The sequence below is a fragment of the Myotis nattereri genome (assembly GCF_964212035.1).
Source record: "Myotis nattereri genome assembly, chromosome: 3".
NCBI classification, from domain to species: domain Eukaryota; kingdom Metazoa; phylum Chordata; class Mammalia; order Chiroptera; family Vespertilionidae; genus Myotis; species Myotis nattereri.
Genome location: NC_138077.1, coordinates 105,960,666 through 105,984,631, shown reverse-complemented (window position 1 = coordinate 105,984,631; position 23,966 = coordinate 105,960,666). Strand labels below are relative to the sequence as shown.

Here is a 23,966-nt window from a genome sequence, read left to right as displayed (position 1 = left end):
GTGGACTGACTATTCTGGGGGGGGGGAGGGGTGTGGGGAGTGTGGGAAGTGACTGGACAAAAATCGTACACCTATGGATGAGGACAGTGGGGGGGGGGGGTAAGGACAGAGGGTGGGGTGGGAACCGGGTGGAGGGGAGCTATGGGGGTAAAAAAGAGGAACAACTGTAATTATCTGAACAATAAAATTTAATTTAAAAAAAGGAAAAAAAGAAAAAGAAAACAAAAAATACCCTGTTTTTGTTCACAGATGACATGATCATCTACGTAGAAAATCCCAAAAGAATTGACAAAGAAACTCCTGTAACTAATAAACAATTATAGCTAGGTTGCAGGATAATATACAAAAGTAAATCAAATCACTCTCCTATATACCAGCAACGAAAAAGTGGATTTGAAGTTAAAAATAATACAATTTACATTAGTATCCCCCAAAATGAAGTACTTTAGTGTAAATCTATCAAAATATGTACAAGATCTATATGAGGAAAACTATAAAACTTTGGTGAGTGAAATTAAAGAACTAAATAAATACATTCCATACTCATGGATAGGAAGACTCAATACTGTTGTCAGACTTGCCCCGCCCCCCCCCCCCCAAGGCACAGATCTATAGATTCAATGCAATTCCAATTTAAATCTCAGCAAATTATTTGTGGACATAAAAAAATGATTATAAAGTTTAGGTGGAGAGCAAAAGATTCAAAATAGCCAATGAAATATTGAAGAACAAAATTGGAGGACTGACACTTTCCAACTTCAAAACTTACTATAATGCTACAGTAATCAAGGTATTATTGTACTGGCAAAATAACAGATTAATAGATCAATGGAAAGAACAGGGAACAAAAAAATAGATCCACATAAATTTAGTCAATCAATCTCTGACAAACAAGCATAGGCAATACAATGGAACAAAGATAGACTTTTCAACAAATGGTGCTGGAACAACTAGATATCCACATGCAAAAAACAACCTAGACACAGACCCTACCTTCTTTAAAAATTTCATTCAAAATGGATCACAGACCTAAATGTAAAGGCAAAGTCATAAAATCACTAGAACACTAGAAGGTAACATTGGAAATCTAGAGGACTTTGGATAGAGTGATAACTTTTTAGATAAAATATCAAAGGTACAATCCATGAAAGAAAGAATTGATAAGCTGGACATCATTAGAGTTAAATTTTATGCTCTGTGAATATGATATTAAGAGAGTAAGAAGATAAGCCACAGAATGGAAGAAAATATTTGCAAAAGACACATCTGACAAAGGTCTGTTGTTTAAAAACATTAAAACAACTCTTAAAACTAAACATTAAAAACATAAACAACCCAATTAACAAATGGGCAAAAACCCTTAACAGACACCTCATCAAAGAAGATATACAGATAGCAAATAAGCATATGAAAAGAGGCTCTACATCATATGTCATTAAGGAAATGCAAATTAAAACAATAATAAGATACCACTACACACCTATTAGAATGGCTAAAACCTAAAATACTGAAAACATCAAATGCTGACAAGGAAGTGGAGCAATAGGAACTCTCATTCATTGCTGGTGGAAGACAGTTTGGTGGTCTCTTACAAAACTAAACATACTCTTACCATACAATCCAGTAATTGGGCTCCTTGGTATTTACCCAAAGGAGTTGACATATTATATCCACACAAAAACCTGCACATGGATGTTTATAGCAGCTTTATGCATTATTGCTAAGACTTGGAAGTAACCAAAATGTTTTTTAGGAGGTGAATGTATAAATAAACTGTGAAACATCCAGACAATGGCATATTATCTATCCTATCTAATAAAAGAGAAACATGGTAATTAGCCATACCTCCGCTACCCTTCCCATTGGCTAATCAGCAAGATATGCAAATTAACTGCCAGCCTGGATGGCAGCCGGAAGCCAGGCAGCTTGAAGGGAACATGAGGCTTGCTTGCTTCAGTGATGGAGGACTCCAACATTCCCCGCCTGCCTTACCGGCCTCTGAGCTTGCAGTTTGAAACATTGTTACAAATATAGAAGCTAAACAAAACCCCAGAAACCTGCTTTCAGCCAGCCGGGATCTCAGAGCTGGAGTTGAAACAGTGTTTCGATTATAGAACCCAAACAAACCAGATACCTGCTTTCAGCAGCCGAGGCCTAAGAGCTGGAGCCAAGCCTCAGAGCTAAAGCTAGCCCAGAATAAAAACAAAAAGAAAAAGAGCAGCGGTTGGGAGCTTCAGTCACCCGCCAGCCTGAAAACAGCCCTCAGCCCCTCACCCAGACTGGCCAGGCACCCCAGTGGGGACCCCCACCCTGAAGGGTGTGTGACCAGCTGCAAAACAGCCATCATCCCCTCACCCAGGCTGGCCAGGCACCCCAGTGGGGACCCCTGGACACCCTTCAGGGCAAACAAGCCGGCCCCCACCCATGCACCAGGCCTCTATCCTATATAGTAAAAGGGTAATATGCCTCCCAGCACCGGGATGAGCGGAGCTGCGAGGCCTCCCGGCACCGGGATCAGCATGACAGGGAGCAGCGACCAAACCGCCTGATTGCCCTGTGGCTCTGTGTGTGACAGGGCCCGGGGCCACAACCTCCCTATCCGCCCTGCTCTGTTCGTGACAGGGGAAGGCGCCCCAACCCCCTGATCAGCCCTGCTCTGTGCCTGATAGGGGGGAGCTCCCCAACTCCCTGATCGCCCTGCGGCTCTGTGTGTGACATGGTGCGGAGCCCCAACCCCCTGATCGGCCCTGCTCTGTGTGTGATAGGGTGCGGCGCCCCAACCCCCCCACCCCCACGGGCCCTGCTCTGTGTGTGACGGGGTAGAACCATAACCTCCTTATCGGCCCTGCCCTGAGTGTGACAGGGTGCGGCGCCCCAACCCCCTGATCGGCCCTGCTCTGTGTGTGACAGGGGACGGTGCCTCAACTCCCCTATCCGCCCTACTCTGTGAGTGACAGGGCGGAGCTCCTCAACCCCCTGATGGGCCCTGCTCTGTGCGTGACAGGGGGGAGCTCCCCAATCCCTTGATCGACCCTGCTCTGTGCATGACAGGGTATGGAGCCCCAACCCCCCTGATGGACCCTGCTCTGTGAGTGACAGGGGGGAGCCCCAAACCCCTGATTGGCCCTGCTCTGTGCGTGACAGGGGGTGGTGCCGCAACCTCCCCATCGATCCTGCCTTGAGTATGACAGGGGGCAGTGCCCCAACCCCCCAATCGGCCCTACCCTGAGCGTGACTGAGGGTGGCATCACAACCTCCCAATCCGCCCTGCTCTGTGCATGACAGGGAGCGGCGCCCCAACTCCCCAATCAGCCTGCTATGAGCCCGACCAGGGGCTGCACCTAGGGATTGGGCCTGCCCTCTGCCACCCGGGAGCAGGCCTAAGCCAGCAGGTTGTTATCTCCTGAGGGGTCCCAGACTGCGAGAGGGCACAGGCCGGGCTGAGGGAACCCCCTCCCTCCCGAGTGCACAAATTTTTGTGCACCGGGCCTCTAGTATATATATATAAAAGCCCAGCGACCAGAACAACTGGCAGCTGTGACACACACTGCAGCAGCCAACCAGGCTGGTCCAGGCTTCAATTTGCAACCCCCCTTCCCCCCCCGCCCCAGTTGATTCAGCCCATGATTGCTCCCAACCTTGATCAGGGGTAGGTTCAGCTGGCCATCCACCCACAGGCCCTCCTCCCACTCCCCCAGCCTGTTGGGCCCCTATTGGGGTGGTCCAGATGGACTCCACCTGTGCATGAATTTGTGCACCGGACCTCTAGTTCAGTAATAAAAAGAAATGAATTAGAAAGCCAAGGAAAGAGTTGGAGGTAACTTAAATGCATAATACTCAGAGAACAAAGGCAATCTAGAAAGGACATACTGTATGATTCCAGCTATATGATGTTCTGGAAAAGGCAAAACCATGGAGACAGTAAACTATGGTCTTTTACTGCCTCCATAGAGATAAATAGGTAGAGCAGAGTGTATTTTTAGGGCAGTGAAAATACACTGTATGATATGATGATGATAGATACATGTCATTATACATTTGTCCAGACCCATAGAATGTTGACAGAAGAGTAAAACATAATGTAAACTATGGACTTTGTATGGTAATGCTGTATCAATGTAGGTTCACCAATTGTAACTAATGTACCATCCTGTTGGGGGATGCTGATATTGGGGCATGCTGTTCATGGGTGGGGCATGGGGTATACTGGAAATCACTGTACTGTATCCTCAATTTTCTATAAATTTTTAACTGCTCTGAAAAAAGTCAATAAAAAATAAATAAAAGATTAAACTATAAAATAAAAATAAGTTACTTAAAATTGAGGGAATAGTGAGTGAAAAGAAAGGATAAAAGCTAGACTTCTCTGAATATACTTCTTTTTATAGATTTGGTATTGAAACCAGGTAAATACATCACATAATTATAAAATAACATTACAGTTTTAAAAGCAATTCCTTAAAAAAGAAGTAAAGTTAAATAAATAAACCTGTGTATCCTGTGGGTGACAAAATTATAGAGAAGAAGTATTCCAAATGACTTTAAATTTGTAATTTAACTGAACATCCCTAGTGGGATCCACTCTGAGGACAAAAAAAGGCTACAAACAAATCTTTAAAAGTTTTCAGTAATTACATTATTGGCTACAGTGTTGTAATTGTGATTTTAAGCCAGTTGTGTGTACTTTGGGGGATGAATTGAGTGCATATTTATATTGGTATCATTGAGAACTAAAATTTTTCAGTGCGGTTGAAGGGAGATCAATGAGGTTAAGTTTTAAAAAAAGAAGCCACAGATCTAAATTGAATAGAAAGTGTACTATATATACACTCATGATGAATTTCATCTTAAATTTTTTTTTCCAGTTCTGCCCACTGAAAAGACATAGCTGGTTTAGCTCAGTGGATAGAGCACCGGCCTGCAGACCAAAGGGTCCTGGGTTTGATCCCAGTCAAGGGCATGTACCTTGGTTGCAGGCTCCTTGGGCTCTGGCCCTGGTCAGAGGCAACCAATCAATGTGTTTCTCTCACATCGATGTTTGTCTCTGTCTTTCCCTCTCTCTTCCACTCTTCCAAAAATCAGTGGAAAATAGCCTCAAGTGAGGATTAACAACAAAATCCAATCTAATAAAAGAGAAATATGCAAATTGACCGTACCTCCGCTACACCATCAAGCCACATCCCCAGCCAATCAGGAGCAAATATGCAAATTAACCTAACTAAGATTGCGGTGGCCATGGAGCTGGAGCAAGCAGGAGGCTTAGGTTGCCCCTGGTGATGGAGGAAGCCAAGCTTCCCACCTGCCCTGCTGGCCCTGAGCTCTGCTCAAGGTTACAAAGTTTCAATAATAGAAGATAAATAAATCCCAGATACCTGCTTCCAGCCCACTGGCATGGCCAGTCTGAAAATGGCCATCAGCCCCTCACCCAGGATGGCCAGGCATCCCAGCGGGACCCCCCACCCTGAAGGGGCTGTGGCCAGCCTGAAAATAGCCCTCAGCTCCTCTCCCAAGCTGGCCTAACCCCCATGGGGTGAGGGTCTCCGTTGGGGGGCTTGGCCAGCTTTCAAACAGGCATCAGCCCCTCACCCAGGCTGGCCAGGCACCCCAGTGGGGACCCACACCCTAAACGGGGTGTGACCAGCCTGAAAACAGCCCTCAGCCCCTCACCCAGCCTGGCCAGGCACCCCAGCGGGACCCACACCCTGATCCGGGACACCCTTCAGTGCAAACCAGCCGGTCCCCACCCGTGCACCAGGCCTCTATCCTATAGAATAAAAGGTTAATATGCAAATTGACCCTAACAGCAGAACCACTGACTGGTCACTATGACACACACTGACCACCAGGGGGCAGATTCTCAATGCAGGAACAGCCCCCTGGTGGTGAGTGTGCTCCCACAGGGGGAGCTCTGCTCAGCCACAAGCCAGGCTGACAGCTGCCAGCACAGTGATGGTGGCGGGAGACCATTCCGCCTCCTCAGCAGTGCTAAGGATGTCCGACTGCAGCTTACGTCTGCTCCCTGCTGGCAAGTGGACATCCCCTGAGGGTTCCTGGGCTGCCAGAGTGATGTCTGACTGCCAGCTTAGGCCTGATACCCCAGGTAGCAGGCCTAAGCCAGCAGGTAGATATCCCCCAACGGGTCCCAGACTGCGAGAGGGCATAGGCTGGGCTGAGGGACCCCCCCAAGTGCACAAATATTTGTGCACCGGGCCTCTAGTATTATAATAATAATAATGATTAACCTAGCAGCCATAAGCCCTCCCCACAGTCCCAGGACCCAGATTCTGGTTGTAAAATAATTTCTTACTCAGAAGAACCAGGGCTCTTTGGAGAAATGGCCAATTCCAGGTTCAAAAATGTGTAATAAACCTAAAATAGCTTTTTCTGCTAGGAAAGAAGCTTCAAAGACTACCAATTACATGTAAAAATGAGGCAGTCTACCTGAACAATTCCCTCCAGTGGAGTATGTAGGATGTATGTAGCATCTATAAGCATAATGGCAATGCATTGAAGCACAGCAAAAATGCTTAAATCTACAAGTTCACAATAGAACTTAAAAAGTAACTGTTAAGAACTTTTGAAGTATGCTAGAGGAAAATTACTAAGGTGAAAACAAAACTTGTAACTAAAGGGAAAAAATTAAGCATTTGTCATTGCTTCCTTATATAATGTACCTCAGAGTAAGCAAATAGTCCATTAGGGGAAGTTTCTGTTTATAGAAGTACTAGAGGCCCAGTGCACAAAAATTTGTGCACTCGGGGGGGTCCCTCAGCCCAGCCTGTGCCCTCTCACAGTCTGGGACCCCTTGGGGGTATGATCACCTGCTGGTTTAGGCCCGTTCCCTGGGGAATTGGGCCTAAGCTGGCAGTAAGACATCACTCTGGCAGCCCGGGAGCCCTCGGGGGATGCCCACTTGCCAGCGGGGAGCAGGCCTAAGCTGCAGTCAGACATCCTTAGCACTGCTGAGTAGGCAGGAGAGGCTCCTACCACCACCGCTGTACTGGCAGCTGTCAGCCTGGCTTGTGGCTGAGCAGAGCTCCCCCTGTGGGAGCACACTCACCACCAGGGGGCAGCTCCTGCATTGAGAATCTTCCCCCTCGTGGTCAGTGTGTGTCATAGTGACCAGTCATTCCCAGTCTTTCTGCTATTAGGGTCAATTTGCATATATCCCTTTTATTCTATAGGATAGAGGCCTGGTGCATGGGTGGGGGCCGGCAGGTTTGCCCTGAAGGGTGTCCTGGATCAGGATGTGGGTCCCGCTGGGGTGCCTGGCCAGGCTGGGTGAGGGGCTGATGGGTGTTTGCAGGCTGGTCACACCCCGTTTAGGGTATGGGTCCCCACTGGGGTGCCTGGCCAGCCTGGGTGAGGGGCTGATGGCTGTTTGCAGCTGATCACACCCCCTTCAGGGTTTGGGGGTCCCCACCGGGGTGTCTGGCCAGTCTGGGTAAGGGGCTGAGGGCTGTTTTCAGGCTGGCCAACCCCCCCAAAGACAGAAGCTCCCAGCCTCTCTTTTTTTTTCTTTTTTTTTTAATTCTGGGATTTATTTACCTTCTATAATTGAAACTCTGTTGCCTTCAGTGGAGCTCAGAGCCTGCTGGTAAGCTTGGCTTCCTCCATCACTGGAGCAACCAAGCCTCCTGCTCGCTTCAGCTCTGTGGCTGCCGGCCGCCATCTTGATTGGGTTAATTTGCATATAGTCACTCTGATTGGCTGGTGGGTGTTACTTAAGGTGTAGCGAAGGTACAGTCAATTTTCATGTTTGTCTTTTATTAGATTAGATACTAACTAATAAGCAAACAAGGAATGATGGGATCAGAATATTGCTAGTGTGTAATACCTGATTAGTTTAAGAAATGGTTATCAGTGGCCAATAACATGGTTATTGGTGATTGATAACATGGAGAGAAAATTATGTAGTATCTATCCCGATAGAGTACCCAGTACTACATATGAAGTAGTATTGCTAAAAAAATTAACACACAAAAATACCTGACCTGAATCTGATCAAGTTTGCATATCTAGTCACTGACTTACAGGAACTTGAAAGAGAAACATGTTAAATGACAGCATAGGAATGCATTTACTAAAATCTAGACATGGGAAACTTCTATAGAATAAATGACTTGCAAAAAAAACTATGGAAAAAAATCTTGAGAAACTGATCATAATGTGTGAATTATTTAGGTATTTAAGCAAACTTGAAACAATTTAAAAGGCAATTAGGAAATGTAAACATTGATTAGAAATTTGATGATATAAAGGAATTATTATGATGATTTTAAGATGTGATAATTCTAGTGAAGTCATTTTTAAAGACATTCTTCTCTTTTAAAGGTTCATATTAAAATATTTATTTTAGATTAAAAAAAAACAATGATGGGGTTAAGTGTTCCTATTTCTAGGTCAGTGTCATTTTCTCAGTTCTAAAAAATATTTTAAACAATATTTTCCTCAGTGAATGTTAAATGACCTATTATTACCATTAATCGGTTGCTTTTTATGTGTGTGTGTAAATCTAATTGTATCATAAAAAACCTTAGATTCCAAGGAAAATTTTGTTTACAATTCATCTTGTAGCACTCATTTTAGTCAGAGAATCTCTGCATAATTACAGATCTTATAAGCCTGAAAAAATTTATGACAAACATGTGTAGAATCTTCATTATGTTTAGAAAACTCAGAATTTTTCTTGTAATAATGATAACTCAAAGGGATTTGGAAATCATTTTCATTTTCCCTGATTGGACTTACCTGTCTCCCATTTGCATGTAAACTTCCTTTCCTGCATATTTTCATTGGCCCAATAAGCCCAGTGAATATATCTTTGGTGGGATCTACAGCAGAATAATACATCTTAGCTAGACAGACGGGGTCTTTGTAAGTGGGTCCCACTTCTTCAGGGACAGTCCATTCATAGGTGAAAGTTTGTTTAGATGCCACATGGGAGGCTGAAGGAGGAGGCACACCTGTAAGAAAGGTCACATTGGGAGGTTAAGTGTACTTTCTAATGTGGTGATTTGAGCCAGAAAGTAGACTGGGTTTAGTCTAGGACCATGGTCGGCAAACTGCAGCTCGCAAGCCACATGCGGGTCTTTGGCCCCTTGAGTGTGGCTCTTCCTAAGCCTTAGGAGTACCCTAATTAAGTTCATTACAATGTACCTACCTATATAGTTTAAGTTTAAAAAATCTGGCTCTCAGAGGAAATTTCAATCATTGTACTGTTGATATTTGGCTCTGTTGACTAATGAGTTTGCAGACCACTGGGACTCTAGGATAATCTGCTTCTGAGCTCCTTATGAAGTTGAATGGAATCCTACTTGAATGAAATCCTACTTGTGCTCCTGTGTCAGGTCCCCAATGAGGTGATTTCCTCCAAGAAGCTTCCTCTAAACCTGTCTGAGATGGGTGCCTGCTACCATCAGAATGTTTATAACCCCCCACTCCCACCCCCACCCTCACCCCCAATTCACATTCTGGAACCCTAATGTCCAATGTGATGGTGAGGCCTTTGGGAGGTGAGTGGGTCATGAGAGTGGAACCCTCCTGAAGTGGATTAATGCCATTATAAAAAAGGCTCCACAGAGCTCCTTAGCCCTTTCACTAGGTGAGGACACAGTAAGAAGTCTGAGGCCCAGAAGAGGGCTCTCACCTAACTATGCTCTGATCTTGGACTTCCAACCTCCAGAATTGTGAGAAATAAATTTCTCTTCTTTATAAGTCACCCATTCTGTGGTATTTAGTTACAGCAGCTTGAACAGACTAAGTGCCCCTCTTTGTGCCCTCACAGCTCCTTAAGAAAGTCTCTGGCACCTTTCATGTTACATTGTGTATATTCCTCCACGCCCACCCAATCAGAACCTTCTTAAAGGCAAGCATTAATTCTATATTTCTATCAGCTAGAACAACACTTGGAAATAGGGGGCAATCAATGACTTTTCTATTGAACAGAACTGAACTAAAAATAATTTTATAACTGAAAGAGAGTTTGTTGGTGATCCTGTTCACAACCTCCCAATTTTACACTTCAGGAAACCTAGGCCAGAAAGACAGAATAACTTGCCTGCTCTCACACTGAAGGTGGTGGCAAAGCCTCTAGTCTTTATTGGTCAGGCTTGACATATAAAAATACCTAAATACATCCATATCATGGAATATTTTGTATTATTAAAATACATTTGTAAAATACTTATAATGCTAAGAACAAATTCTGGTTATAAAATTATGGTGATAAGTATATTTATATACTACAAACTCAACCATGTTTAAAATATTTCTTATACATACACAGATGAAAGCGTAGAGGAATTATATAAAAATGTATTAGTGGTTGTCTATAGAACTATGGAGATATTTTGGACTATACCTATTTAGATTCTTTAAATATTCTAAAATGATCATCTAATATTATAATTGCAAAAACTTTTAAAAAATCACCCAAACAGTATTCCAGAAATGTATAATTGATATCACCCAAATAACTTACTGTCAGCATTGTCAATAATTGTCCAGTTAGGGATGGACAAAGTCCCATCACCCAACTGGAATTGGTGGGAGCAGAGGTGTACTTGCTTCCTGGTGATATCTGGGCAATTATCTCAGAAGTCCTGTTTTCAGTTTTGATGGGACAGTTTTCCAGAGGTGAGTGGGTTGTTAAGTGGGGTCAATTGTTAGAGAGTGCTGTACTCACTTCCATTCTGGGGGTTGTAATGGGAGGCGTAATACGTGCCCTCATTGTTCTTATTGACTCTCATCCCAATTGGCTCAATACTGAGTGGGTATGCTCCTTTGTTATGGAAGGTGACTCTGATGGTGTCTCCAACCTCTGCCCAAATGACAGGACCTAGGGACAAAGAGAGAATTATTATCCTTTGGTATGTACCATACAGAATATATAAGATAATTATTTTCTTTGGCTTGTCCTCTGACAAGAATCACTGTGAGAAACATGCTTATCTGCAGCAAATAGAAAGCTTTGTTTTTAAAAGACCATTATCAATTTGATATGGTAAGACTAGAAAGAGATGAGCAGGGTGTTTTGATTCAGTTTCAGGTTCCTGAAATTTGTTATTATTTTTATCCAAGTCAGTTCACAAGCTTTATGCATCTACAAAAACCTATGCAGAGTGTCTAGGCTTTATTTGCCTAGTCTGTTGGCTAAATGTGTGTTATTATTAAGAGTCAGGGGAGTGCTATAAACCTTGAGCACCCAAACTGGTAAAGTCAATCATCTTGGATGTGAAGACTAACACTGCTGTGAATTTTTCATCACCAAAATTCATTTTATCACCAAATACAGAATAAACCATAGATGTACAATACACAAATATTCTATGCGATATTTAAAACACCATTTATTGGAATAATAGGTTATGGGGGCTTCCAAAATGGCGACTAGCAGGAAGGTAGGGCGGGAGAGAGTGTGAGAGCGCAAGGAAGTGATAGAGGAGTGTGTGGACGCGTGTGGTGTGTGTGTATGAGCTAGGGACAGTTAGATTCTGCAGGTCTTCTAAGGGGCTGCTAAACCTGGCAGTCTTAGGCGGCGGAGTCCCGCTCCCTGCGCGGACACTCCTGGGCGGCCAGCACAGGCACAACGACCACGCCATCTTGGGAAACAGAGCTGCTTGAGACTAGGATCCTGGCCTCAGCACCACCCAGTCTGATCGCAGACGCATACCAGGACCCTGCAGCCACCGGGGACAGAGACCTGTGACCACAGCTACAGACCACCAAAAGTTCAGAAATCCCCGCGGCAGATCCGTGAGTAACAGAGCCCATCCCCCCTTCCCGCAGGCTTGCGGGCAGCGCCAGAGTAACTAACTGATAGACCCACACCTTGCCGGGGCCTCAGCGCTCCAGGAACTTTAGCCTGGAAGTGCGCGAGCACCTTGGAACTGATCCTACGCGCACTGCCAGCTTCTGAGCCCTGGGCTGGAAGCAAACGCGCGAACCCCAGGAACCGAGCCTAGGCACACTGCTGGCTTCTGAGCCCTGGGCTGGGAGCAATCTCGTGAATACCAGGAATTTGCCCCACGTATCACAGGCCCAGGGACCCCGATTCTCTGGGCAGGTGGCAGCAACAAGCACCAGTGACTTGACTGTGTTTCTTTTCACCTGCGCCTGAGATCCTGATTTCCTGTGCATTCATACTAAGAGCCAGTGACTCCAATTCCTGGTGCAAGGGAACACAGGGACCCTGATTCTCAAGGCAAGGTCGCGTGAAGCAACAGAGACTCTGATACTGGATTCTGGGGAACTCTGACTCCAGGCGCACGCTAGGGGGCTCTGGTTTTCAACACGCTTCAGGGGGGTCTCTGTTTCAGCATGGTGCAGGCAGGGTCCCTGATTCTAAGGGCGCGTACGAGGCCATATTGAGCGCTGACAACACTGACTCTGAGTGAGACTGGTTCCCACCAACCCACAAGAACCACACATCTTAGTGTCAGAGCTCTTCAGTGACACTAGGGTGGTAGGAGGCTCCCACTGCACACGGCCCAGGCCCACGCAACTCGACGTTTGAACCATCGGGAGATAATCAGAATGAAGAGACGAAACAACACCCAGAGGAAAGACAATGAGGAGTCACCAAGAAAGGACATTAATGAAGTTGAAGCATGCAACATGACAGAAAAAGAATTCAGAACAATGGTTGTACAATTCATTCACCGGATGGATGAGAAAATCAACAACCTATGCAAGAATCAGGAAGAAATGAAAAGTGATATAGCTACAATCAAAAACACCATGGAAAGTTTCAACAGCAGACTAGAAGAAGCAGAGGATCGAATTAGTGAATTAGAAGATAAGGCAGAGAAACAAGCTCAATCTGAACAGCAACTGGAGAAAAAAATTAAAAAGCAGAAGGAGAGCCTAAGGGAGCTTCGGGACAACATGAAACGAAGTAACATACGCATAATAGGGCTGCAAGAAGGACAAGAAGAGCAGCAAGGATTAGAAAATCTATTTCAAGAAATAATGTCAGAAAACTTCCCAGATATGGGGAAGAAAAAAGTTACACAAGTACAGAGAGTCCCAGGCAAGATGAACCCCAAAAGACCCACACCAAGACACGTCATAATAACGATGGCAAATGTACAAGACAAAGACAGAATCTTAAAGGCTGCAAGAGAGAAACAGAGAGTTACCTACAAAGGATCCCCCATCAGATTATCAAATGATTTCTCAACAGAAACACATCAGGCCAGAAAAGAATGGACAGAAATTTACAAAGTGATGCAAAGCAAAGGACTGAATCCAAGAATACTCTATCCAGCAAGGCTATCATTCAAAATTGAAGGGGAAATAAGAAGCTTCACAGACATAAAAAGGCTAAGGGAGTTTATCACCACCAAGCCAGCAATGCAAGAAATGCTAAAGGGACTGGTGTAAAAAGAAGAACTAAAAGCCCAGAAAGAAAACAGCCACACAAAAAAACCAGAAATGGCTACAAACAAGTACCTTTCAATAATAACTTTAAACGTAAATGGACTAAATGGCCCAATCAAAAGACATCAAGTGGCTGAATGGATAAAAAAACATGACCCATATATTTGCTGTTTACAAGAGACCCACCTCATTAGAAGGGACTCACACAGACTGAAAGTGAAGGGATGGAAAAATATCTTTCAGGCAAATGGAAATGAAAAAAAAAGCTGGGGTAACAATAGTTATATCAGACAAAATAGACCTCAAAGTGAAGGCCATAACAAGAGATAAGAAAGGCCACTTCATAATACTAAAGGGATCAATACAACAAGAGGATATAATCCTGATAATCATATATGCACCTAATGCAGGAGCACCCACATACATAAGAAAACTCCTGGAAGATATCAGATCAACAACAATACAATCATAGTAGGGGACTTTAATACACCACTGACATCACTGGATAAATCCGCTAGACAAAAACTCAGCAAAGAAACAACAATCCTAAATGACTCACTAGATCAGATGGACTTAATTGACATCGTCAGAACACTTCACCCCAAAGCCACAAAATATAGGTTCTTCTCAAATGCTCATGGGACATCTTCAAAAATAGACCACATATTGGGTCACAAACAAAGTCTCCCCAGATTCAAGAAGATTGAAATCATACCACGCATCTTCTCAGACCACAAGGCCATAATATTAGAAATAAACTACAACAATAAACAACTCAAAATACTCAAACACTTGGAAGCTGAATAGCACGTTATTAAATATTGATTGGGTTACCAATGAGATCAAAGAAGAAATTAAAAACATCCAGGAAACTAATGACAATGAAAACACAACAATCGAAAACCTTTGGGACGCGATGAAAGCAGTCCTGAGAGGGAAGTTTATAGCTCTACAGGCCTATCTCAACAAACAAGAAAAAATGGTAGTAAATCATCTAAATATACAGCTCAAAGAATTAGAAAGAGAGCAACAAGAAAAGCCCAGAGTGAGCAGAAGGAAGGAGATAATAAAGATTAGAGCAGAAATAAATGACATAGAGACCAAAAAAACAATACAGAAAATCACTGAAACAAAGAGCTGGTTCTTTGAAAGGATAAACAAGATTGACAAACCTCTAGCCAGGCTCACCAAGAAGCAAAGAGAAAGGACCCAAATCAACAAAATCAGAAATGATAGAGGCGAAATAACAACAGATCCCACAGAAATACAAATGATTGTTAAAAAATACTATGGACAACTCTACTCCAACAAACTAGACAACTTGGAGGAAATGAACATATTCCTAGAAAAATACAACATTCCAAAACTTGATCAGGAAGAGTCTCAAAATCTCAATAGGCCAATAACTATGGAAGAAATTGAAGCAGTCATCCAAAGCTTCCAGCAAACAAAAGCCCAGGACCAGACGGCTTCACAGGGGAGTTTTACCAAACATTCAAGGAAGAACTAAAACCTATCCTCCTCAGACTACTACAAAAAATCCAAGAGGAAGAAACACTTCCAAGCTCATTCTATGAAGCCAGCATCACCCTAATACCAAAACCAGGTAAAGACAACACAATGAAAGAGAATTACAGGCCAATATCCCTCATGAACATAGATGCCAAAATCCTCAACAAAATCTTAGCAAATTGGATCCAGCAGTACATCAGAAAGATCACACACCATGACCAAGTAGGATTTATCCCAGGGATGCAAGGATGGTACAATATCCACAAATCAATAAACATGATACATCACATAAACAAATTGAAAGAAAAAAACCACATAGTCATATCAAGTGATGCAGAAAAAGCATTTGACAAAATTCAACACCCATTTTTGATAAAAACTCTCAGCAAGGTGGGAATGGAAGGATCATACCTCAACATAATAAAAGCCATATATGACAAACCCACAGCCAACATCTTACTCAATGGACAAAAACTAACACCATTTCCCCTAAGAACAGGAACAAGACAGGGATGCCCACTCTCACCACTCCTGTTCGACATAGTACTGGAAGTATTAGCCATTGCAATTAGACAAGAAGAAGAAATAAAGGCATCCAAATTGGAAAAGAAGTAGTAAAACTGTCCTTATTTGCAGATGACATGATATTATACTTAAAAAACCCTAAAGACTCCATCAATAAACTATTAGACTTAATAAAAGAATTCGGCAATGTAGCAGGATACAAAATTAATGCCAAGAAATCTATGGCATTTCTATACACCAATAGTGAATGTGCAGAAAGAGAGACTAAAAAAGCAATCCCATTTACCATCGCACCAAAAAAATTAAGCTACCTAGGAATAAACTTAACTAAAGAGGTAAAAGACCTCTTCTCAGAAAACTACAGGACGTTCAAAAAAGAGATAGAGGAAGACATAAAGAGATGGAAGAACATACCATGTATGTGGATTGGTAGAATCAACATCATTAAAATGTCCATACTGCCCAAAGCAATCTATAAATTCAACGCACTTCCCATTAAAATACCAATGGCATATTTCACAGACCTAGAACGTACTCTCCAAAAATTCATCTGGAATAAAAAACGACCCTGAATAGCTGCAGCGATCCTGAGAAAGAACAAAGTAGGTGGGATCTCAATACGAGATATGAAGCTGTATTACAAAGCCACTGTTCTCAAAACTGCCTGGTACTGGCACAAGAACAGACATATAGATCAATGGAATAGAATAGAGAGCCCAGAAATCAGCCCCAACCAATACGCTCTATTAATATTTGACAAAGGAGGCAAGAACATACAATGGAGTCAAGACAGTCTCTTCAATAAATGGTTTTGGGAAAATTGGACAGATATATGCAAGAAAATGAAACTAGACCACAAACTTACACCATACACAAAAATAAACTCAAAATGGATAAAGGACTTAAATATACGACGGGAAACCATACAAATACTAGAAGAATCCAAAGGCAACAAAATCTCAGACATATGCCGAAGCAATTTCTTCACCGATACAGCTCCTAGGGCATTGGAAACTAAAGAGAAAATGAACAAATGGGACTACATCAAAATAAAAAGCTTCTGCACAGCAAAAGAAACCATCAACAAAACAACAAGAAAACCCACTGCGTGGGAAAACATATTTGCCAATGTCATATCTGATAAGGGCCTAATCTCCAAAATTTATAGGGAACTCATACAACTTAACAAAAGGAAGATAAACAATCCAATCAAAAAATGGGCAAAGGATCTAAATAGACACCTTTCAAAAGAGGACATTCAGAAAGCCAAGAGACATATGAAAACATGCTCAAAGTCACTAATCATTCGAGAGATGCAAATCAAAACAACAATGAGGTATCATCTCACACCTGTCAGACTGGCTATCATCAACAAATCAACAAATGACAAGTGCTGGAGAGGATGTGGAGAAAAAGGAACCCTCGTGCACTGCTGGTGGGAATGCAGACTGGTACAGCCACTATGGAAGACAGTATGGAGTTTCCTTAAAAATTAAAACTGGAACTCCCATTTGACCCTGTGAACCCACTTCTAGGAATATATCCCAGGAAACCAGAAACACCAATCAGAAAGGATATATGCACCCCTATGTTCATAGCAGCACAATTCACCATAGCTAAGATCTGGAAACAGCCTAAATTCCCATCTGTAGATGAATGGATTAGAAAACTGTGGTACATCTACACGATGGAATACTATGCTGCTATAAAAAAGAAGGAACTCTTATCATTTGCAACAGCATGGATGGAACTGGAGAGCATTATGCTAAGTGAAATAAGCCAGTCAATGAATGAAAATTACCACATGATCTCACTCATTTCTGGATAATAAAGACCATTATAAACTTATGAACAAAAATAGATACAGAGGCAGAGCTGCCTCGAACAGACTGTCAAACTACAGCAGAAAGGCCAGGGAGGGTGGGAGGGCAGGCGGGGGGTGGGTAAGAGATCAACCAAAGGACTCGTATGCATGCATTTAAGCATAACCAATGGACATAAGACACTGGGGGGTAGGGGAGGCCAGGGGATTGTCAAGGGCGGGGGAAATAAAAAGGAGACATATGTAATACTCTTTGTAATACTTTAAGCAATAAAAAAAATTTTTTAAAAAATCAAACACCATTTATTTAGAGCTGCTTATGTGCTTTCCTGAGTGTTTATGTGAATTAAGTTATTTAATCCTTACAACAACTTTATGAGCTAAGGACTATTATTATTGTTGTTCCTATATTATGGAAAGGGAACAGGCATAGAACATTGAGCACTCTCAAATGTCATTTGCCTAACAGCTGAAGAGTGAGGACAGTCTGAATCCACGCATTCTACTATTCTACCCCAGTGACTGAGCAAGAACCAGTCTTTGCGCTTCGCCTCAGGGCAGCCTACAGAAGGCTCCAAGACAAACCTAGCCTGACTCATTAGTAGCTGGGAGTTTATTTCTAAGGGAATATATCTATTTAAACAATGTGACCTAAACACACAATTCCCCCTACCTCTTTGAAGAAAAAAAAATATCATCATTTGGAGCCAGAATGGTTTTTAATGATAAAGATTTACTATTGGTAACATATTTGGAAAAAAAAATAGCTGGTGCATTTTACTGATGATTGCTCTTCCACATCCCTAGTTTTTTTTTTCCTTCTTTCTGAGGTTAGTGTAGTCCAGGGCAAGAGCAGAATGGTTGCTTATGTTCTGCATGACTCACCCAGGATGCCAAGATGCTCCTCTTCAGGGCTTCTCTCCTTTCTATTTGTGAAGGAGGCATCTGTGTACTCACGATAAACCAGCTTTTTATAAGAGCCTCCAATTCTTGCAGGACCATGTTCAAAAAATACCTCTGAAGCACTGCCAAAAGAAAACCATTTAACGCTGGAGTTGAAAGCAGAATAGAGAACAGGTATTCACCCAGGATACTAATTGAAGAGAAAAATTATGACCAGTGCTTAGAGATAATTATTACCCATGAGTTACTAAATACTGAAACAGAGCAGACAAGACTAGGCCACTTCCTGAAAGGATGATCAGATAGGAATGGAGAATCATAGAAAAGAAGTTTCACTTTTTCAAGTGAAGTAAAAAAATTTCAAGAGGGCCTATGTCAATTGCCAATGGTTAATAAATTATCAAAAATTGAAATTTTAAACAAATTTTGAAATCTTTAAAAATACAGTAGCTACTGCTTATTGCATATGAACACCAGCCAGATGCAGCTTTATTTATTATCTGAAACTCAAATGGGAATGCAATAAAGTTTGTAATATTCTTCCCATTTTACAAATGAAGAAATTTAATCTTAGCAAGACATTTGAGTGGAAGTACAAGAGACTTTGTTGTAAAGTCTGAAGGCAACCACCCCTAATTGTTCCTTGACTTTTCCAAACAAGTCTGTGTATATCTGGACCCTCGGGTGTTTACTGGAATCTTTATGCTTAATCTTTATGTTTAAAGGGTTCTGCTGATGCCTGTGTCTTCCCAAGAATGCTTACCCTACTGATTGTATCTAAGAGTTAATTTTAGTTCAAACTGCTGTTACAATAAAAGCCTGAAGAGGCAGGCAAATGAGGCTGTTTGGTTTCTCTAGCCAGGCAGTCCCTTAGCCCTCTCTTTCACAGAAACGTGTGTCAGAGTAATCATTCATTTGTTGCTCAGGGTCTGCTGGTAAGCCCCAGCAATTTGACTTCACACAAAAAACCCCATTCATCTCTTTTTTCATTTGACAAATATATTAAACACCTGCCACTTGCCAGGAACTGCGATGTGCTGATGACATACCATAAGCAAGCTGGACCTGTCTCTCTGTGCGCCTGACATCTGCAGGGAAGATAGAACTAGGAACCAATCAGTATAATAACATGACTTAGCATGGGGTATTGTGGAGCATTTCTCCTAGAGTTAGGGAAAGTGGTGGAAAGAGCCCAGAAGGCTTCCCAAAGGAAGTGATGTTTTAAATCTATCTAGAAGAGAAGTAGAATTAAAAAGATGAAGTGTATATAGTAGGGAGTATGGGGCAGGCATTTACAAATAGGAAATAGCCAGTAGGAAGGCTCGGAGGAGAGATGGAGCATGGCATGCTCCCCACAATTTGGCAGCAGCAGAGCATCCTGGGCAGGGCAAAGGAGCAGAGAATGAGGGATGGACAGGAAGGACTAATTAAGGTTTCAGTACTCCATCCCAGTGGGAAAGGTTTGAATGATTTAAGCATTTAGAATTCATGTTTCAGCAGGATCCCTTGGGCTGCTGCCTGGAGAATGTGTTGGACTGCATTAGACTGCAGTAGGGAGACCTGTCAGGAGGCAGATTCAAAACCTCAGTGAGGGGCAGTGATGAATTCAGGGTCTGGTCAAAGAGGAGGGAGAGAAATAGACAGCTTTTAGAGATATTTAGGGTATGAGACAGTACATGATGAAAGAAGGAGGGATTAGTGATGGAGGGAGGGAGTCCAGGATGGGGTTCAGGTTTGAAGCTTGATGGATGGATGGTGATCCTATCCACGGAGAAGTGGCAACTCAGATTTGTGGAGTAGATCATGGGTTCAGGTTTGGACATATTGATTTGGAGAAGCCTCATCCAAGTGGGGTGACCATTAAGCACTTTGAAATGCAAATTTGAAATGTATAAAAGCCTCTGGGTTAGAGATGCAGTTTTGAGAGTCAGTGTCTCTAAATATCAGCGCAGCCTGGGTCTTAAATTCCTGCTTCAGGAGTCACAGCTATTGACTTGTGTGTTGTTGAGTAAATTACTTAACCTTTCTAAGTATTTGAATGGCAAACAAAGCATCTCTGAAGAGGTGGTGTTTGAGCAGAGACTTGAAGCATGGAGGTAGCATATCTCATTGATATTTTTGAAAGTTCGTAATAGACAGTAGGAAAGGAAAACTGGGACTAGAAGAATGACTTGGAGGCTGTGTAAGTCATCAGATATGCACATAGAATAGCTTGCATGCATCAAAGGACATACTGCAGAGAGTGACAAGAAAACCTACAGAATGGGAGGAAATATTTGCAAAGCATATATCTGATAATGGCTTACTACCCAAAATAAATGAAGAACTCCTATTACTCAACAACAAAACAATCCAATTAAAAAAATGAACAAGAACTTGAATAGACTTTTCCTCATATGGCCTACAAGTTTATGAAAAGATGTTCAATATCACTAATCATAAGAGAAATGCAAATCAAAACCACCATGAGCTACCACTTTGCACCCATTAGGATAGCTAATTACAACGAAACAAAACACAGAAAATAAGTGTTGGCAAGGATGTGGAGAAATTGGAACCCTTGTATGTTGCTGGTGGAAATATACAATGTTGCAACTGCTGTGCAAAAATGTATGGCAGTTCCTAAAAACATTAAAAATAGAATTACCATATGACTCAGCAATTTCACTTTCAGGTGTATATCCAAAAGAATTGAAAGCAGGAACCTAAACAGATACTTGTATTATAATGTTCATGGCAGCATTATTCACAATAGCCAAAAGGCACAACAAACAACCCAATTGTTCATCAACATATATGAATAAATAAAATGTGGTATGTGTACAATGGAAGATTATTCAGCCTTAAAGAGGAATGAAATTCTGATACAGACTAAAAATGGATGAACCTTGTAAACATTATGCTAAGTGAAATAAGCGAGACCAAAAGGGACAAATATTGTATGATTTCACTTGTATGAGGGTGCCCAAAATAGGCCAATTCATAAAGACAAAAAGTGGAATAGAATATATTAGTGTTAGAGAATTATTATTTAATGGGTATAGAGTTTCTTTTTGGAATAATGAGAAATTTCTGGAAATGGGTAGTGTTGATGATTGTGTAACCTGTGAATGTATTTAATACTGCTGGATTGCACAATGCTATGTTTTCAGAAATAGAAAACAAATGAATTGATCTGTCTAATGATATTGAGTGTTTTTTAGTATTTTGTTAAGAATTTGATAACTTTTAAACACATCTTTTTTTCATGGACTCGAAAGACTCAAAAGTCATAGTTCTCAAACTTGGACTCATCCCAAATACCCTAATACATATTGAGCGGTCTAGTTACTTAATTTCAGGTACCAGTCAATATTTTAACTGTTGAATGAACATTTTATGATTTTTTAATCATAGAGGAAGGGAGAGGGAGAAAGAGATAGAAACACCAATGATAAGAGAGCATCATTGATTGGCTGCCTTCTGCATACCCCACACTGGGGATTAAGCCCAAACCTGGGCATGTCTCTGACCTGGAATCAAATCATGATGTCCTGGTTCATAGGTCAATGCTCAACCACTGAGCCATGCTGGCCAGGCTTATGATATTTTTCAGAGGGAGGCATATCTATATATATAAAAACCTAATATGCAAATTGTCCCCTCAGGAGTTTGATCGGGAGACTGGGAGTTCGATCACTCCTTATGATGTGTGCTGACCACCAGGGGGCGGCATGGAATGAAGGAAGGCCCTGGCCAGCAGCTGGAAGAAAGGCCCCAGTTGGCAGCCAGTAGACCCCGATCAGCCCTGATTGCTAGCTAGGCCTAGGGACCCTATCCATGCACTATTTTGTGCACCAGGCCTCTAGTTTTAAAATATTAGTCTTTTTTTTTTTTTTTTCTGAATTACCTTCCAGGTGTTGTTAAGTTTTCTTTGGTGAAGGTGTCTATGCCAGATGGTGCATAGTTCCAGATGACTTCCTCAGCAGCAATGTAGTAGTGTTTAACATGCTTCCCATGGATACTGCCCTCTGATGAAGGCTTGTTACAGTCTTGTACTTGGAAAAAGGCCTGCAAACCAGCTGAAAACCACACAGGAAAAGATGTGTTAATGGATCCAATGTTTCTCTCTCTGCTGCCTTGTAAACACTGCTGGTGAAGCGATAGGTGGAAACTGAAGAAATAGATAGCTAGAAACAATATTATAAACTATAGCACAGTTATAAATAAGTTATTACTGATGGAAAATTAAGACCATTATTTAGATTATACTATATAGAGAATAGATATTAATCAGTAGTGTTTTCAAAAATATGGTGCTAGTTTCTGTGGGCTTTCACATAGGAGGTCTTTTAATGATAAAAAAGACACATTAATAGATACTTGAAGAAGAGAGCCTCTGCCATATTTTAAGAGGTAGGGTGAGGTAGAGGAGGTATAATAGAATGAACATCTATAATTATTGTTCTCTCACACCAAATGGTTGTATACCTGTTACACTAGCCCTTCTGCTGCCAAGATCACATTTGATAGGTGAGATTATATTTGAAGGTCAAAGTAACATACTCAAAGATCCACATTAAACCTAATTTTCTTCAGGAAACGAATATTTCAAATTAATATTTTTCAAAAACTAAGAATGTTTTATCACATCATATGAAAAGATGGGGAAGGAATTTATCAAGTTAAACCAAGAAGTAGCTGGATTCAAATAAAAAACAAAATTGTCTATATTTTATAGAACCAAGTAAAAAACAAACAGGCTAATTTTCAGCACAATATAGAAATATTATGGTGTTTACAATATTGTGTATTTTTCAAAGCTGAGGAACTATATACAGTATTATACTTTTAGGACAGTACTATATTTTCAGGGCCAATTGTTCTTTTCCAAAATTAATATATTTTCAGATTTCATTATTTCATAAATGTTCCAGTCTTTCAGTCTTTCTTATTACATTACTAGAGGCCTGGTGCACGAATTCATGCATCAGTGGGGTTCCTCGGTCTGGCCTGTGGGATTGGGCTGGAACTGGTTCTCTGACATCCCCTGAGGGGGTCCCGGATTGCAAGAGGGTGCAGGCCAGGTCAAGGGACCCCACTGGTGCATGATCAGGGCCGGGGAGGGACGCAGGAGGTTGGCCAGCCGGGGAGGGACTGCAGGAGGGCTCCAGGGCATCTCCAGCCAGTCTCGCTCAGTCCCGATCAGCTGGACCCCAGCAGCAATCTAACCTACCAGTCGGAGCATCTGCCCCCTGGTGGTTAGTGCACATCATAGTGAGTGGTTGAGCAGCCTTAGCATATCATTAGCATATTATGTTTTGATTGGTTGAATGGATGACCAGGTGACCGGACACTTAGCATATTAGGCTTTTATTATATAGGATGTTGTATACCATCATAGGAATAAAATTAAGTTACCAGTTCAAAGTTCCTATCATTGCAAGGATATTCAGCTTTTGGTTTCTGATTCCTAATGATTACCTCATTTTAAGTACTGTAACTGAGACATGACTCCTTTTTTTAGCTGACAGCTTATTTCAGGTAAAGATATCCTACCTTTCAGATGGTTTAAATTTTGACAGCTAAGCATCCATTCTCCAGGGTTCTGGGCCACCATAAAAGCATCAACAAGGGTGGCAGGAAAAAGATTGATTGTATCAACACGGTAGTTCTTGTTAGTCAATGTTTGGCCGTGGAAGAAAGCTGCGTGCACATCAACTTCATTACCCATACCAAAAAGATACCATTTCACTCTGTCCTCTGCACACATGGAGAGTCCTGGGAGACTTCCAAAAGCATGTCCATTCACAGCTGTAAGTCAAGAGTAGCGATTGAGACT

The 23,966-nt window shown here is 42.0% G+C and overlaps 1 protein-coding gene across 2 annotated transcripts in view; it reads right to left on the bottom strand.

Moving 5' to 3' along the window:
- LOC308516482 (ceruloplasmin) overlaps positions 1–23,966 on the bottom strand; it is an 87,566-nt gene that overhangs the window by 40,238 nt on the left and 23,362 nt on the right. For both annotated transcript variants that reach the window (XM_081087447.1, XM_081087446.1), the window contains exons 5-9: positions 23,684–23,938; positions 22,035–22,206; positions 18,128–18,267; positions 10,688–10,840; positions 8,752–8,966 (exon numbers count right to left, since the gene is read on the bottom strand). In XM_081087447.1, coding sequence (XP_080943573.1) covers positions 8,752–8,966; positions 10,688–10,840; positions 18,128–18,267; positions 22,035–22,206; positions 23,684–23,938 — 935 coding nt within the window. The remainder of the gene's footprint in view (positions 1–8,751; positions 8,967–10,687; positions 10,841–18,127; positions 18,268–22,034; positions 22,207–23,683; positions 23,939–23,966) is intronic.